The sequence below is a fragment of the Astatotilapia calliptera genome, chromosome 6, assembly GCF_900246225.1.
Source record: "Astatotilapia calliptera chromosome 6, fAstCal1.2, whole genome shotgun sequence".
NCBI classification, from domain to species: domain Eukaryota; kingdom Metazoa; phylum Chordata; class Actinopteri; order Cichliformes; family Cichlidae; genus Astatotilapia; species Astatotilapia calliptera.
This window is the reverse complement of record NC_039307.1, coordinates 37802503-37817091: the sequence shown is the minus strand read 5'-3', so window position 1 is coordinate 37817091 and position 14589 is coordinate 37802503. Positions and strand designations below refer to the sequence as shown.

Here is a 14589-nt window from a genome sequence, read left to right as displayed (position 1 = left end):
GTGGTTGTGGGGTTGTTGAGCTCGTTGAGGAAGGAGACATCAGAGGATGCGGGGGAGGGTTTGGTGGTCCTGTAGTCTGACCTCTCCTTCAAGGTCAAAGTCCTAATAATGCTACACAGAGCAATTTAAAATGTTTCTTACTGCCATAGCATGCACTGACAACATAGGAGATGGAGATTCTAATTGTAACATTATTTGGACCTCTGACCTCTTCTTTAAGATCCAACTCTTTAAAAGTATGTTTTAAATTCTGCTGCCTTTGTTTGTTTTAGCAACATTTAGGAAGTGATGCAGACTGATCACCAGCATCACATCTGCATCCAAACGAACTCTCCATCAGCCACTCCAACTAAAAATATACATCTATCATACTACCCTTATCTGATTTTTAATCCACTACTAAATTTGGTAAGTCTGTTTAAAAAGAATAAAGAAAACAAAATCAATACAGAAAAAATAGAATACAATTTAATAAAATGTTTTAGGTTTAAGAGCTTTTTTAGGTTTTATAACTACATTTTACACATTAGCCTGTCTTATTTGACATTCTGCTTCAAAGGAACAAATGATAGTTTTTGATACACTTTAATTGAAAGCAAATAAGCACCAGTATGTACACAAAAATAGAAGGAGCGTGTTTTTCATCTTTACATACAAACTACTTTGTCCACTTGGCCCTGAAAAAACTCAAAACAGAACAAGGGCACTATTATTTATTAAATTACTTCAGACTCAAGATTCACAGTCGATGATGTGAAGATGAAAAATAAATCCAGACAAAGCAGACTAGCCAACCGAGAGAACTGTGTTTTCCTCTCCTCCAAGCACCGTCATGGCTTCACCACAACTGTCAGAACCCGTTTGCTGACAGTTCAGCACTGTGGTCTAACAGGAATCCAGCAGCAGATGGAACCAGTGCAGTCCAAGCCGAATCCTCTCAGAAACAGGACAAGAGCAGCGTCTGCGTGGCAGTGCAGCTTTCACTCTGGCACAGGGGGAGGCCAGTCCACATCCACAGACTGAGAAGGGAAACATCATATTCAACAAGTAGGAATTTAGGGACATAACATTTCCAGAAAAGACAGTGACAGTTATATTCTGTATGATAATAAAAAAAGCAAACATATGTTTGCTTTTTTGAATATTTGTTTTACAGATGTGACTTTCTCCCACCTCCACATCCAGTTCCAGGATGTCTGTGTCAGTCTTCAGCAGCTGGCACAGGTTGGGAATCGTTCGGCCGAAGTCTCCGTGGACAAACTCTTTGATGTAACTGTTGGCGGAGCATTAAGGAGCTTTTTTGTCTCACTGCAGGTTTCAGATAAAATTCAGGGTAAAATATTCTATTAGCTTATCGTTTCAATTAACAACAGACTGACCGGTGCAATGTTATAATTCATCATCGCACAGATGTGCCATTTAAAGTGAGGATACGTCCCGGCCTGCGTCTTCAATCGTAGGTAGAAATGATGAGAGTCCAGGAAGCGAGTGCTCATGCTGTGGATGGCTCGCTGTCGGACAGCCAGCGCCCGTCGATGCAGAACCCTCAAAGGGGTCTTCTGGTCCAGAGTCAGATCCTGATGAGACACACAACAGTCACACTGCTGATTCTTGATGTTTGAGTGTTAAAACACTCCAATTTCAACAGGTTATGAATTAGACCAACTAGACCTTGATGTCATCAATAAAAGAGATGTCTTCTCTCTGGATGGGTTTCTGGGTCCACACGAGAGCTGTATATGACTTGGTCTTCTCCTCCTCTCCCTCCTTCATGCGACTCATAGCCTCTCTGCAATTTAACAGACAGCAAACATGGACGACTTTCTTAGTCTTTCACATATGTTGGAGATGTCGCTGTACAAATGCACTTTTCCCAAGAATGAGTCATTTTCTCACCTGGTAACAATCTGCAGGTCTCTCACTTTGATTTTGTCTGACGACTGGTTAATGGTCTAAGAACAAAACAAAAATGATATCAGCAGGCCTAAAGTCTTTGCATCAGTGAACGCACATTTCTGTCAGCTTAACTTTGAAACAAGCATTTTTTTAGGAGGCTGAAAAAAAAGGATCTGCCAATTGCCCAAAACTGCAAATTTACAAACTCTCACGTTAAAATGCTAAAATTTACACTGTGGTGCAAAACACATATTTTCCCTTTACAACCTTGTGTATGGATGGAATGTATGGATCCCAAATGCCTTTAATATCTAATCCATCTGAATTTATTATTGATTTCTATAGTTGTGTGGTGGCTAAGATTGACAGGTGTGGTAAACCCAGGTAGCTATAACTGATCTGATAGGTCTTACCACCACTGATTGATTGATTGAACTGACCCCCTCTGCTAGGTTTTTGCTGTGTGGTACAGCCTGTCCAACAGGTTTGCACTTCTATTTTGGTACCTTAAGTTCCATATTTTTCCTATTACATAGTGCTAATTAAAGGGTCACATGAGCAAGCAATAATCAAGCTTGCTAGCAACAACGCTAATCCAAATAAGCTCACTTCTTGCTCCAAATCCTAACATGGCAACCTCCACAGAGTTAATGTCAACTCTTCAAAATGCCAAAACCAATACCTGATGTTAAGGTGTCCATGTCCATCTTTTATTACAGTTTATGCTCTAAAGAAAAAAGTACTATGCAATAAAGTCAGTTCTTACTTATATACAACTTTAACATATTTCAAATCAAATGCAGGGACTAACTCATTTTAACAAAATGCTAAACAACGAAAGAAAATAACTGTGTTTTAAGATGTTCTTGGCTGAAGTAAAATATTACAAATTAAAATAATTAAGGGAGAAGAGATTCCCAGGGATTGAATTCAAATATTTTCAGTCACTGCAACATTTCTCATAATGTAAAACAGGCTTAATAAGGAAACTCTTATATTGCTGCTGAGACCTTCAGTTCAGCAACTAAGTGACTGCAGAATAATGGACGGAGTGAAAGGACACATCTGTACCTCCTGGAGCTGCTTCATCTGCTCTTTGCTGAATCTGGATTTGTGAGGATTCAGCAGCTCCATCGCAAATGGACGTCCTGCCAAATCGAACCAATGAACCCGATAAAATAAACAGTTCTTCAATCTTCACAACTGACAAAATCTTAAAGTTTCAAAAATCCTACCGTTCCCAAGAGTCCTGACATCCACATCCTCTCTGCCAGATGAAGAGAAATTAAAACCTGCAACCCCGAAAACAGAGATAAAGATTTTATTCTACGGCAAGTCACGTGTCATGTGCTGAAAAAAAAAAAAAAACAGTAATAATATAAATAAACATGAACAAATGTACAATAGTTATTACACAGTTTAAAATCTGCTCACTGAAAAAGTGTCACAAAATCTCTGGTTTTAAAAGTCAAGCTGGCTCACGTTTAAAATGAACCTGCTCCCAAACTAAACCAAAACACCCCCAAAAACTGTGCTTGTCTTCATTTAAGCTGCGATTGTGGTCTCACCATCCGCTCTAAAGGCAGAGAGGATAGGCGCCGCGATCAACTCCTCCACTGAAGACTCCATCCTCCTCTCTCCATCGATCACCCAGGGAGTTTGAGGTAGGCTGCGACAGAACTTGTTGTATCTCCCTAAACATCACGAGGAGACATCATTATGCTATTTATTATGCTGTCAGTTTTAGACAACAACATTTCAAACAGATGTTCTTAATGTCCTACGTCACCTGCCACAAACACAGACACGTGCAGACACTGGACCTGAGGGCTGCAACTGCTGGTAGGCTGCGTTGGAGGACAGGGGTAGTGCCTGGAGAAAGGAAATGAAGGAATAAAAGATGTCATTTCAAAATCATTCCATAGAACTTTTTACTCGTTAAAGATGAAGAGGATCCTTACTTCAAAAATTTGGCATCGGGTATTTTTTCCAGAGCTTTGACCACCGCCATCCGAGTAAACACCGACTGCAGAGAGAAGATACAGATTCACACAGGGGCAGGGATAGCTCAGTAGGTAGAGTGGTGGCCCCGTGATCGGAAGGTCGGGGGTTCGAATCCACTAAACGGCTACCCTGAGGTACCCCCGAGCAAAGTACCGTCCCTACACGCTGCTGCCCACTGCTTCACTGAGTGAATGGGTTAAATGCAGAGAGGAATTTCCCCACAGGGATCAATAAAGTATACATTATTACTGAACTTTCAATTAAATTATGAAGACAAACTAGTCGTCCTGATTATTTTGAAGGATAAACTCTGCTTCCTCACCTGTTTGTTCTTGGTGGGCTTGAAGCAGTCAGGACATGTTGCAGCTCTGTAAAAAGGACATTGTTTAACCCATAAATCTTTTACATTTCAAAACTCAGAGCACATCTTGTTCCTGTTTTAATCTAAAATCAGTTTAGCTTTTGAAATTCAGGGAATTTGTGAATCCTTCTAATGGATTTTTCTAAATTAAATGGATATGTCTTAATTATTACTGGTCATTTTTTATGTTAGCAATTCAGAAATATTTCCTTTCCCCTCCAACTTCATGTTCTTCACCAAGAGCTGTTTCAGAAATTTCATGTGATCTTGAAGAGTTCAGGACTCACAGGAAGTGGCAGTCAGCGTCTGTCTCTGGATGAGTGAACTCCACGCTGACCTCAAACGGGCTGACCTTGGTAACCACAGCAATGCCCCCCAGCTCCTTGGTAACCATGCCCTGCATGATCCACTTGAAGGCCTCCTTGACCTGGATGACATCGTCCTTGTCGAGCACTAAGCCCTTTTCTCTGAAAATATTAAATTAAACATCTGATTCCTTGTGACTCTTGACTGTACATCGACTGATGTTCAAAACGTAGGTGACAAATACTTTACCTCACTTCCTTCTTCACGTAGAGCCAACAGGAGTGCTGCAGTATTTTAAAAGAAATTGTCATAAACAGTGCGCAGATATTTTACATAAGCAATAAATACAAATGAACATCCAGTGAAAATATTACAGATATGTATGAATGCCGGGAAATGAACTTATAACGTGAAAAACTGTGAAGTACCAAATGGACGATATTGCGAGTACCAAGACATCCATCTCAATTACCCAAAACTCAAAGGACACAGAAAAAAAATCCACAAAAACCACAAAGGTTAGAATGTTGACATCAAAAATGCCTTAAGTAATGGTTGTTTCAAATTAACTTGTGCTGGGAAGTCAACACTGTCACATTTCTTCACCTCGTCTCCTACGTCAATCACACATCAATGATCTCACCCATTCTGCCTATTTCCATCTATGCAAAATTAACCCCTTTCTATCAATCCTTGTTCATAGTCTTGTTACCTCCTGCACTGACTGTTGTAATTATCTCTACAATGGTCTCCCTCCAAAATCCCTCCATAAGCTTCAACTGGTTTAAAACTGCTGCCTGCATTATTACCAGAACCCCTCCTACCAGCACTCCTGTCCTTCAGGAACGTCGCTGGCTCCCTGTGACGTTCCAAATAGTATTCAAGCTTCTTCTGTTCACCTTCAAGGCCCTTCATAACATTGCTTACCTTTCTGACCTATTAAGCACTACCTCTTTTGCCCACTCACTTTGATCTTCCTCTGCACTTGCTGTGCCTTCTTTCCGCCTCAGCACCATGGGAAGCAGAGCCTTCATCTGCTCTGGTCCCAGCCTGTGGAACTCTCTACCCCGAATATAAGAAACACTGATTCTCTGTTCAAGTTTGCTTATTCACTGTGAACTTATTGTGTATTTTATATTGTTCTTATTGTTCTTTGTTCTATTATGTGTTTTTACTCTACTGTTAAGTGTCTTTGGGTGTCTTGAATGGCGCATTTAAATAAAATGTGTTATCATCATTATCATTATTATTACTACTACACCTAACCCTCAGCCTAACTCTAACCATAACCTAATTGTAAGCCTGACACTAAAACCACATTTTAAGTCTAAAAAAATGTCTTCAAACTCGTGGCGACGAGCATTTTATCCTCATAATTGACTTTGTCCCCACAAGTATAGTACCATTCCAATTTTTGGTCCTCACAAAATATGTAAGCATGGTTCATACACACACACACAACCATACTGACCTCGCGGACACAGAGCTGAGCGGGCAGAGACACAGACAGCACCAGTGTGTCAAACTCGTAGTTTCCAGCCTTCACTGCCTCTGCTATCTGTGAACACACACCAGAAACAGCAGTTTAACACTGACGGCAGTGTAAATGGAAACAGTGAATACTGTCGAGCGCACACACCTTTATCGCCTGGGTTGTACCACATAGTCCCTGCAGGATTCCCAAACACACCACACATACACGTGAGTCCCCATCCTTTGATTTGACCACAGCGGCTGCCTCTTCTTCTGACTGAACATCAGTTATACTGGTCTCCAGTTTTGCTCTTTTATTGGGAGGGTCTTCAGATGTTTCTGATTCTGCAGCATCTTTGGACTTGTAATCATCTCTGGAGTCTAGAGCTACTGAATCTTGACATTTATCATTTTCTGTATCATTGATGAAAATTTGAAGTTCTTTAAGTGTTTCCTGTGTCAGGTCAAAGAAAATGCAATTAGAACTTTCATGTATTTTGACATATTTACTAATGCAACTGACGAAATCTGTAGAATACGACAACGAGAGCATACATTCCCCAAACAAGAAGATAAGTATTCACAATCTTTTCTTCCTTGTAACTCTCTGCATAAGCCACGATACAAACAAACCAACAAATAATTTCTAAACAAGATGACGATTAAAGAATATAGCAGGTATAAAAGCGGCGTCTGCAGCATGAGCCTCACCTCTGGTTGCTTCCGGTAGGCCGCCTGCACACTCACGCAGCAGAATCTGAGGACACAGCGAGCGCAGCAGCCAGCTGACAGCAACTTCTGGATGATTGGTTTATCCTTCTCCTTCAGGGGCAGCATGACTGCAGAGTGCAAAAGGAGAACCATGAACATTTCGGCATGATAAATGGCTATTCTGTCTTAAAATGTTGCAGATGTTAACTGCCTTTTGTAAATACTGTGTGTTATTTATTACAAGTCCCAAAAAGTTGATTGTGTTCACCTTTGAGTGGCAGAAATATTTCATTACTCATCCAAGTGACTTCTGCAGTCTCAGCTGACTGCAGGTTTCCCAACCTTATAAACAGTGCATTTGCACAATGACTGAAAACTGCATGAACAATGGGCTGGGAGCTCAGTTCCTTGATCATTATTTATGCAAACTGTCATAACCATTGATCAAAGACCATGAGTACCATCACAGAGAGTTGGGGAATGGCTGCAATCACAGCATTGTAAGATGGTGACAGATGTACCCTTATTCCCCCTCCTCTATTCAGAGATGGTCTTTCCCTTTTCACGTAAATGGCCTCCTTGACTCCGCGCTCAAACCAGCATTCCTCCCTGTGTACATCCAGAGTGTCCACTGGCCTGTAGGTGTAAATAGACTGCAGAGTCCTGGCCTGACGAGGTGGCTTTTCTGTGTTGTGCCATCCTCTTAGCCAGAGGTTGTTTGGTTTCCCCGATGTATAAATCACAGGAATCCTCCTGGCACTTAACAGCGTACACTATGTTACTCTGTTTGTGTCGGGGGACACGATCCTTGGGGTGGACCAATTTTTGGTGTTGTGTGATTTGGGGTTTAAAAGCCACAGAGATGCAGTGCTGAGAAAAAAATGCATCTCAGCTGTTAGAATAGAATGATCCTTTAATTGTTGCACACGGGGAAATTTGGGCCGTTCCGATACGCCCTGACACATAAGGGATCACTAAGGGTTTTTGCTTAGGCAACAGTTGTCCTTCTCTCCTGGATCAGCTGGAGCTTTCTTTGGGTGCCATCGCAGCTTTGACAAATGTCCAGCTGGGATAACCACATTTACTCAGGGTCTTCTTGATATGATGTTCTTCTGTTTCTCCCACTGAAAACGTTACGTCCAGATGAACAGAATCAACTTTTGGGATTTACTCACCTGGATGATTGAGCATGTGTCAAGATATTTATTATAAGGTGTATTAAAAAAAGAAAGAAAGAAAGAAAGACAGAAAAAACTGCATGAAAAACCACATGAAAATAATCTTATTTAATAAGCATGCATATATCTAACTGTGGTTAAAACACCATCCATCCAGGCTGGAGCCATCTGAGCTACCATAGGGCGAGAGGCTGGTACACTCTGGACAGGTCACCAGCCTGATGCAGGTTTAACAGAGACACAGACAACCATTAACACCCCACATTCACACCTACAGCTGGATGTCTGTGGACTGTGGGGAAAAAGCTGGAGTACCCAGAGAGAAGCCACGCAAACAAGGGGAGAACATCGAAACTCCTGGTTATGGTTAAAACACACAGTTTCCAGTTAGATAATAAACTGATTCATTTTACTTTTACTGTAAGTACTATGAGTTTTTTTTCTCACCATTTGGACATTTTCACATTTTGTTTTAGAGAAGTATTTTGTCTGGCATATTTTGACACACAAAAAGGCAACACAGCTTTTGCTCCAGGAAGTGGGAGAACAGCTGTCTGTCACTGCATCAACAGGCTTACAGTGCAGATCTGTGACTGTTGTTCAGCCTGTAGAGAGCCATTACACAGCTGTTCTCAGACCTAGTGCTCCAAATATTTGTGCAGTCATGTTCCTGTTTGTTATACGTATGTTTGTCAGAGATAGTGTTAAAAAAACAGAAGAAAAAAAAAAGAAAAAAGACACATTAAAGCCCCCCCCCCCCCCAAATCTCAGAGAGAGCACGTGTGAGCGTCTGAACAGATACTCAAACCAGCAGTTTCCATCTCACCAGATCCCACAGCAAATATGTTTAAGGAAGCGTTAACATCCTCCCAGAGTGCACTGGTCCTAGCTTTCTAACGTGCTGCCCAAAACTCTTGAGCTACTCCTAAATATCTGTATATTTTGTACCCAAGGCGCAAGAACGTCTTGTAATTTTTAAAATGATCTCGAAAAATAGTTATTCAGTTATTTTCTGAAAGGCTTTCAAGGTGTTTCTTTGGGCAGTGGCTGCTTTTTCTCGCATTTTTAGTCCAGCCTTTGAACCTAACCATGTTCATACAATGTTTATTTGCTAAGCTACTTAACACGGATCTATTAAATATTCCCAACTCAACGGGTGAACCAGTGCTATGTCTACACATAACAAACAACAAAACAAAAAATCTAAACCAACAATAAAAAGTTTTACATCTTAAAATAACCATAAACTATTAATTATAAGAATTTTGTGCCATCGGAAGACTGAGATTGTGTAAAAAAAACAAAAAAAACGACTGTTGCAGCTAATCATCTTAAACACGCCTGTGCAATCCAACAACTGCAGCTCCAGCACGGCTCACTTCAATTTTCTGATACTCTAAGCTAGCTAACAAGTTTTAATAATCTACAGACAATCTACACAACCTCTTATGGGTGACAGCAGAATTAAACTTACCTGACAGAACAGTGTTTTTTATGAACAGTGATGATCAGTTATTCGTAAGGCACGTTCGTCAATAGAGGGTCCCTTTCCTGTAGTCTGAGCCCTTCCAGACAAAACTAATCAAAAGAGGAGAAGCTTCAGGATAAAATTTTGCCTCTCGCAACAAGACGAGGGCTAAACTTAAGTTCATAGGTGATAGCAAATGCTATTGATATCACATGGATAAAAATGTTGTTTTAATAAATTACAGTAAACCCTAATCAATAACTTCTGGGTTCTCTATACTCAATCTTTACTGTCTGCAAACGTCATCTCCAAGCGCCGGGTAATTTGACAGCCGGGTCCTTCCTTCTGCTGCAGCACCCGGCGATCTGGAAGCTTCTAACTAGGGTGCTGGTATCGGCTCCTTAATCTGAGTCCATCCGAAGCCGAACTGTGGTGTTTCAGCGCCGGAGTTCACTAGTCTGACTCTGAAGACTCCCCTAAACATTTCCCATCGATTATAAAGTCAAGATGCCTGAAGCGATGGCAGCACCGAAGCTTTCCAACGGAGGCAAAAACAAAGGAGGGGCGTATGTGGACCGCGACAAACCGGCGCAGATTCGCTATAGTAACATTTCTGCCGCCAAAGGTATTTTGATATAATCATAGTTAATCAAGCAGCTAATATGGGATTCAGGGTTTGTACAGCAACCTGCTCTGCTTGTTTGCTGGGCACCGTTATTCCTGGTCCTATAGACGGTACCTTCCGCCTAGTCCAAATCTCATTCATTATAGTTGACGGCGTTTCTTTGCTATATAAATACAATACAGCGGCCATAACAGATAATGGTCAGTTAATAGTTTACAAGAATCCAACATCTTTATCTAATGTTGAATAAACCATTATGGGTGCTTGTATTACTTTTTCCAGATTAGTTAAAAGAAGCAAATTAATACATGAATAATAATATAATAATTTGAGGGTTTAATTAAAAAACAAAAAAAGCACTACTGAGCACTTGCTACAGGATGCTAATGATTCAGCACAATCTCTTCATTGTTGGGTTGTAATGCTGCTGAGCTGTCAGCTGAACTAGATTACGCATGTTTGTAGTTTTCAGTAAGATCCCTTTGATTTTAATAGGTAATGTACAACATAGAGGTTCCTGCTATATCAATGATATTGATATTGAAATGTTTTCATTAGTTCATAAACATGAATATGCTGTGCTTACCAAGAAGAAGCTTGAATATTAGTCCTCACTTCTGTTTTTTAAAATGCAAGATGAGTGGAATTTGCTTGACTTGGTTATTACCTGTGTTCTCATCCATCCCTTTGTTGTTTGTTAGCTGTTGCAGATGCCATCAGAACAAGCCTGGGCCCCAAAGGCATGGACAAGATGGTCAGTGAACAGATTTGATGGCTTTACCCAGGCCCCTCATCACACCTGTATCTAAACGATGGCTGTTGTTTTTGGTTTCAGATCCAGGATGAGAAGGGTGATGTAACCATTACCAATGATGGGGCCACCATCCTGAAGCAGATGCAGGTGCTCCACCCTGCTGCTAAAATGGTACGTTACAGCAGCCTGCACAGAAGCTTTGCAACTAAAACGGACCTATGAGTGCTCCCTTTCTAAGTATAATTTTAAGCTTCGTTAAACACCAAACACTGTTGTTAATTCGGCGATTAACTCATATGGCCTGAACCAAATGTGTTTCAGCTGGTGGAACTGTCCAAAGCCCAAGACATTGAGGCTGGTGATGGCACCACCTCTGTGGTGGTGATAGCTGGAGCGCTGCTGGATGCCTGCTCCAAGCTGCTGCAGAAAGGTGAGTGCTTTAGGGGATTGAAAAATCGAAAAAGTGATGCTACAGCTTAATTTTTTTTCTCTTTTTTTAAGAGTAATAGTAGAATTATTTCTGTCTTTTTTGTATCTTGTAGTTTGTTTTTATGCGCATTTTGAATTCACGCACTGGACATGTTGACTCCCTTTACTTTGCAAGGCTTATTTTGCACAGCAGATGAACTTAAGATGGCGCTAAAGCCCAATACAAGATAAATAAGGATCGTTTTGAGCTGTGTATCTGGAAAAGTTGAAGAATAACAGCATGAACCTTTAATTGAGCACAATTGAGCCCGTTTAATTACTTGTCTCACCTGCCAGGTATCCACCCCACCATCATTTCGGAGTCGTTCCAAAAGGCAGTCGATAAGGGCGTGGAGGTGCTAACGGGCATGAGCCAGCCAGTGCAGCTGAGTGACCGTGAGACGCTGCTCAACAGTGCCACCACGTCACTGTGCTCCAAGGTGGTGTCACAGTATTCAAACCTGCTGGCACCCATGAGTGTGGATGCTGTTATGCGAGTCATTGACCCAGCCACAGCCACTGGTGTCGACCTACAGGACATCAAAATCATCAAGAAGCTTGGGTGAGTGTTTTTGTTTGTTTGTTTGTTTTTCTACTCTTATTTAAGCACTTTCTTCTGATTTTTGCTAGGCTTAATCACGTGTGTGTTGTGTGTTTAGAGGCACCATTGATGACTGTGAGCTGGTAGACGGCCTTGTGCTGACCCAGAGAGTTGCCAACACTGGTGTGACCCGAGTGGAAAAGGCCAAAATTGGCCTTATTCAGTTCTGTCTGTCCCCTCCCAAGACTGATGTGAGTCGCTTGATGAATATCTGCTGACAAGAAAACCCTTTCTGCCTTATTTTTTATGCTCAGCTTCAGATTGTAACAGTGAACTGCTGCTACAGTTTTGACTGCTTCAACTGCTATCGTTGCTCCTTTTCCAGTCATACAGAAGAGAAGACATTGTTTTCAGTAGATAGAAAACACTGTCAGTGCTGTTCTTGTGAACCATTATGTATTCCTTCAGGAAAAGCCTTCTTTTTCTTACCTTCTGTTGGGTTTTTGTGGGGCATGTAGATGGACAACCAGATCGTGGTGTCAGACTACGCCCAAATGGACCGCGTGTTGCGGGAGGAGCGTGCTTACATCCTCAACTTGGTAAAACAGATTAAGAAGGCTGGCTGCAACGTGCTGCTCATCCAGAAATCCATCCTCAGGTATGCAGGGAGCGAAGGACACGAGAAAAACACACTCTGCTATGCATTTCAGTCTTCTTCTGATACACGAAACATCTGTCACACTAACAACTAACTGTCATGTAACAGAGATGCTCTTAGTGACCTCGCCCTGCACTTCCTCAACAAAATGAAGATCATGGTGGTGAAGGAGATTGAGAGAGAGGATATCGAGTTCATTTGCAAGGTTAGTATTGTCAAATGAACCACGGCTTCTCTGTTTTTCACACAGTATTTAATGGACATATATAGATCTACATCACATTTGGCAGCACTTTATACTTTTTAAAATTTTATAGGAAACTAATCATCAGTTAACAAGATTTGTACACTTTTAACTTGTGAGCAAGTATTTAGTTTTGACAACTGTGTTTAGCATTGCACACCATTTAACTGAAGCCCCCACCCCTTCTTTAGACTATTGGCACCAAGCCCATCGCCCACATCGACCACTTCACTCCAGAGATGCTTGGCACTGCAGAGCTAGCAGAGGAAGTCAATCTGGATGGGTCCGGCAAACTAGTCAAGGTACAGTTGAGTCTTTGCTCAGAGAAACTCAGTTGATTGTTTTTGAGTTAAAGGACACAGAATGTTTCACTTGCAGCTGAGGAAAAAATGAGCTGAAACAACTCTGTGCCTCGCTTGCCACTTTTTGCAGATCACAGGCTGCACGAGCCCTGGGAAGACGGTGAGCATTGTGGTGCGCGGCTCCAACAAGCTTGTGATTGAGGAGGCAGAGCGCTCCATCCATGATGCTCTGTGTGTCATCCGCTGCCTGGTCAAGAAGAGGTCAGTCAGTTATTTCTGAAGAGTAAATTTCATTGTTAAAAAAATTCTTAACGAACCTGAAAACATACCCCTCCATGCTGGCTCACATGGCAAAGTTGGACTGTTCAAGAACACCTTTAGATACAGTTACAGGTACGATTGCCCTCTGACAAAGGCGCTTTTGCACTGACGCATCCTGCAGGAGCGTAACAAACAGAGGAACAGTATTTAGGAAAGCTCGCCATTATTTTCGCAATGGGTTGCTTCAGCAACTTTGATGGAGAGCATTCAAACAGATGTATTCTTTTTTGAAAATGTCTTTTTGGTTGTTATTATTTTATTTTGATCCTAATTTCTCTCAGTAATAGGATCAGTTCCAATGGCTTTTGCATTTTTGCCTTCTCTGTCTCTCAGGGCTCTCATTGCTGGAGGTGGTGCTCCAGAGATTGAGCTGGCTGTGCGTCTGGCAGAGTACTCACGCACACTGGCTGGCATGGAGGCCTATTGTGTGCGGGCATACGCTGATGCCCTGGAGGTGATCCCATCGACGCTTGCCGAGAATGCTGGCCTGAACCCCATCTCCACTGTGACGGAGCTCCGTAACAGACACGCACAGGGAGACAAGATGGCTGGCATCAACGTTCGCAAGGTTGATCTTTTAATTTATTAATTTATTTTTTAAAGTTAGCATAGCCTGACTTTGTGGAGAAGGTACTGCTAACAGAAGTAGATATTTAAGCTACTTATCCAATAAAAATGTTCTCTAGTTGCTCTCCAATAAAACTATTGTCTTGTTTGTTTGTTTTTTGTGGGGTTTTGTTTTGTTTTTTAGTGCATTAATTTTCTTTTTCCTGTTGAATGTCAGTGTAAAATGAATTTTGAAATGTGAACAGTTAGACACAAAAGACACACACCAAACAATTTGTTGTATGTGCAACAGGGAGGGATCTCCAACATCCTTGAGGAGCTGGTGGTGCAGCCTTTACTGGTCTCCATCAGTGCACTGACACTGGCCACTGAGACGGTCCGTAGCATCCTGAAGATTGATGATGTGGTAAGACTTAATCTTTTTTTTTTTTTTTTTTTTAAACATTTAAAGTGAAATTATTTTAAGATAATTTCTTGTATACTACCTTTGGCTTTTTGCAAAATCTGAGTTTATTAGATTACAGTTCAAACCAGTGGAAATGTGTTTTCTTGTTGCAGGTGAACACCCGATAGGTCTGTCCATTGAGTTTTGTCACCAAGCCTGCTCACACTGCAAGGGATCAGAGGACTCTGTTAACACCATTCTGTTCAGATTTCCACTGTAGTTGTTACGTTGCATAATTTAATAAAAAAAAAAACAACTTGTTTTTTT

The 14589-nt window shown here is 41.4% G+C and overlaps 2 protein-coding genes across 6 annotated transcripts; one reads left to right on the top strand and one right to left on the bottom strand.

Moving 5' to 3' along the window:
• Positions 1-569: 569 nt before the first annotated feature.
• On the bottom strand, positions 570-10752 carry pus10 (pseudouridine synthase 10). 5 transcript variants are annotated; one of them, XM_026172061.1, is made up of 18 exons: positions 10690-10732; positions 9404-9507; positions 6752-6879; positions 6207-6494; positions 6039-6125; positions 4817-4851; positions 4549-4728; positions 4223-4268; positions 3858-3922; positions 3686-3768; positions 3465-3590; positions 3132-3188; positions 2968-3044; positions 1897-1952; positions 1672-1789; positions 1435-1577; positions 1174-1273; positions 570-1019 (listed from the first exon to the last, which is right to left on the bottom strand). In XM_026172061.1, exons 3-18 carry the CDS (start codon positions 6875-6877, stop codon positions 981-983), a joined length of 1626 nt encoding a protein of 541 aa, XP_026027846.1. In that variant the 5' UTR covers positions 6878-6879; positions 9404-9507; positions 10690-10732; the 3' UTR covers positions 570-980. The 5 variants fall into 5 exon arrangements, with proteins under 5 accessions (XP_026027846.1, XP_026027845.1, XP_026027843.1 ...); XM_026172060.1 differs by lacking the exon at positions 10690-10732 and adding an exon at positions 9688-9750; XM_026172058.1 differs by lacking the exon at positions 9404-9507 and having other exon boundaries at positions 1380-1577; positions 10690-10752.
• On the top strand, positions 9819-14583 carry cct4 (chaperonin containing TCP1, subunit 4 (delta)). The gene is made up of 13 exons (XM_026172063.1): positions 9819-10022; positions 10724-10776; positions 10858-10947; positions 11098-11206; positions 11542-11806; positions 11904-12036; positions 12304-12443; positions 12552-12648; positions 12879-12989; positions 13120-13250; positions 13644-13878; positions 14170-14283; positions 14436-14583. Exons 1-13 carry the CDS (start codon positions 9905-9907, stop codon positions 14448-14450), a joined length of 1611 nt encoding a protein of 536 aa, XP_026027848.1. The 5' UTR covers positions 9819-9904; the 3' UTR covers positions 14451-14583.
• Positions 14584-14589: the final 6 nt, after the last annotated feature.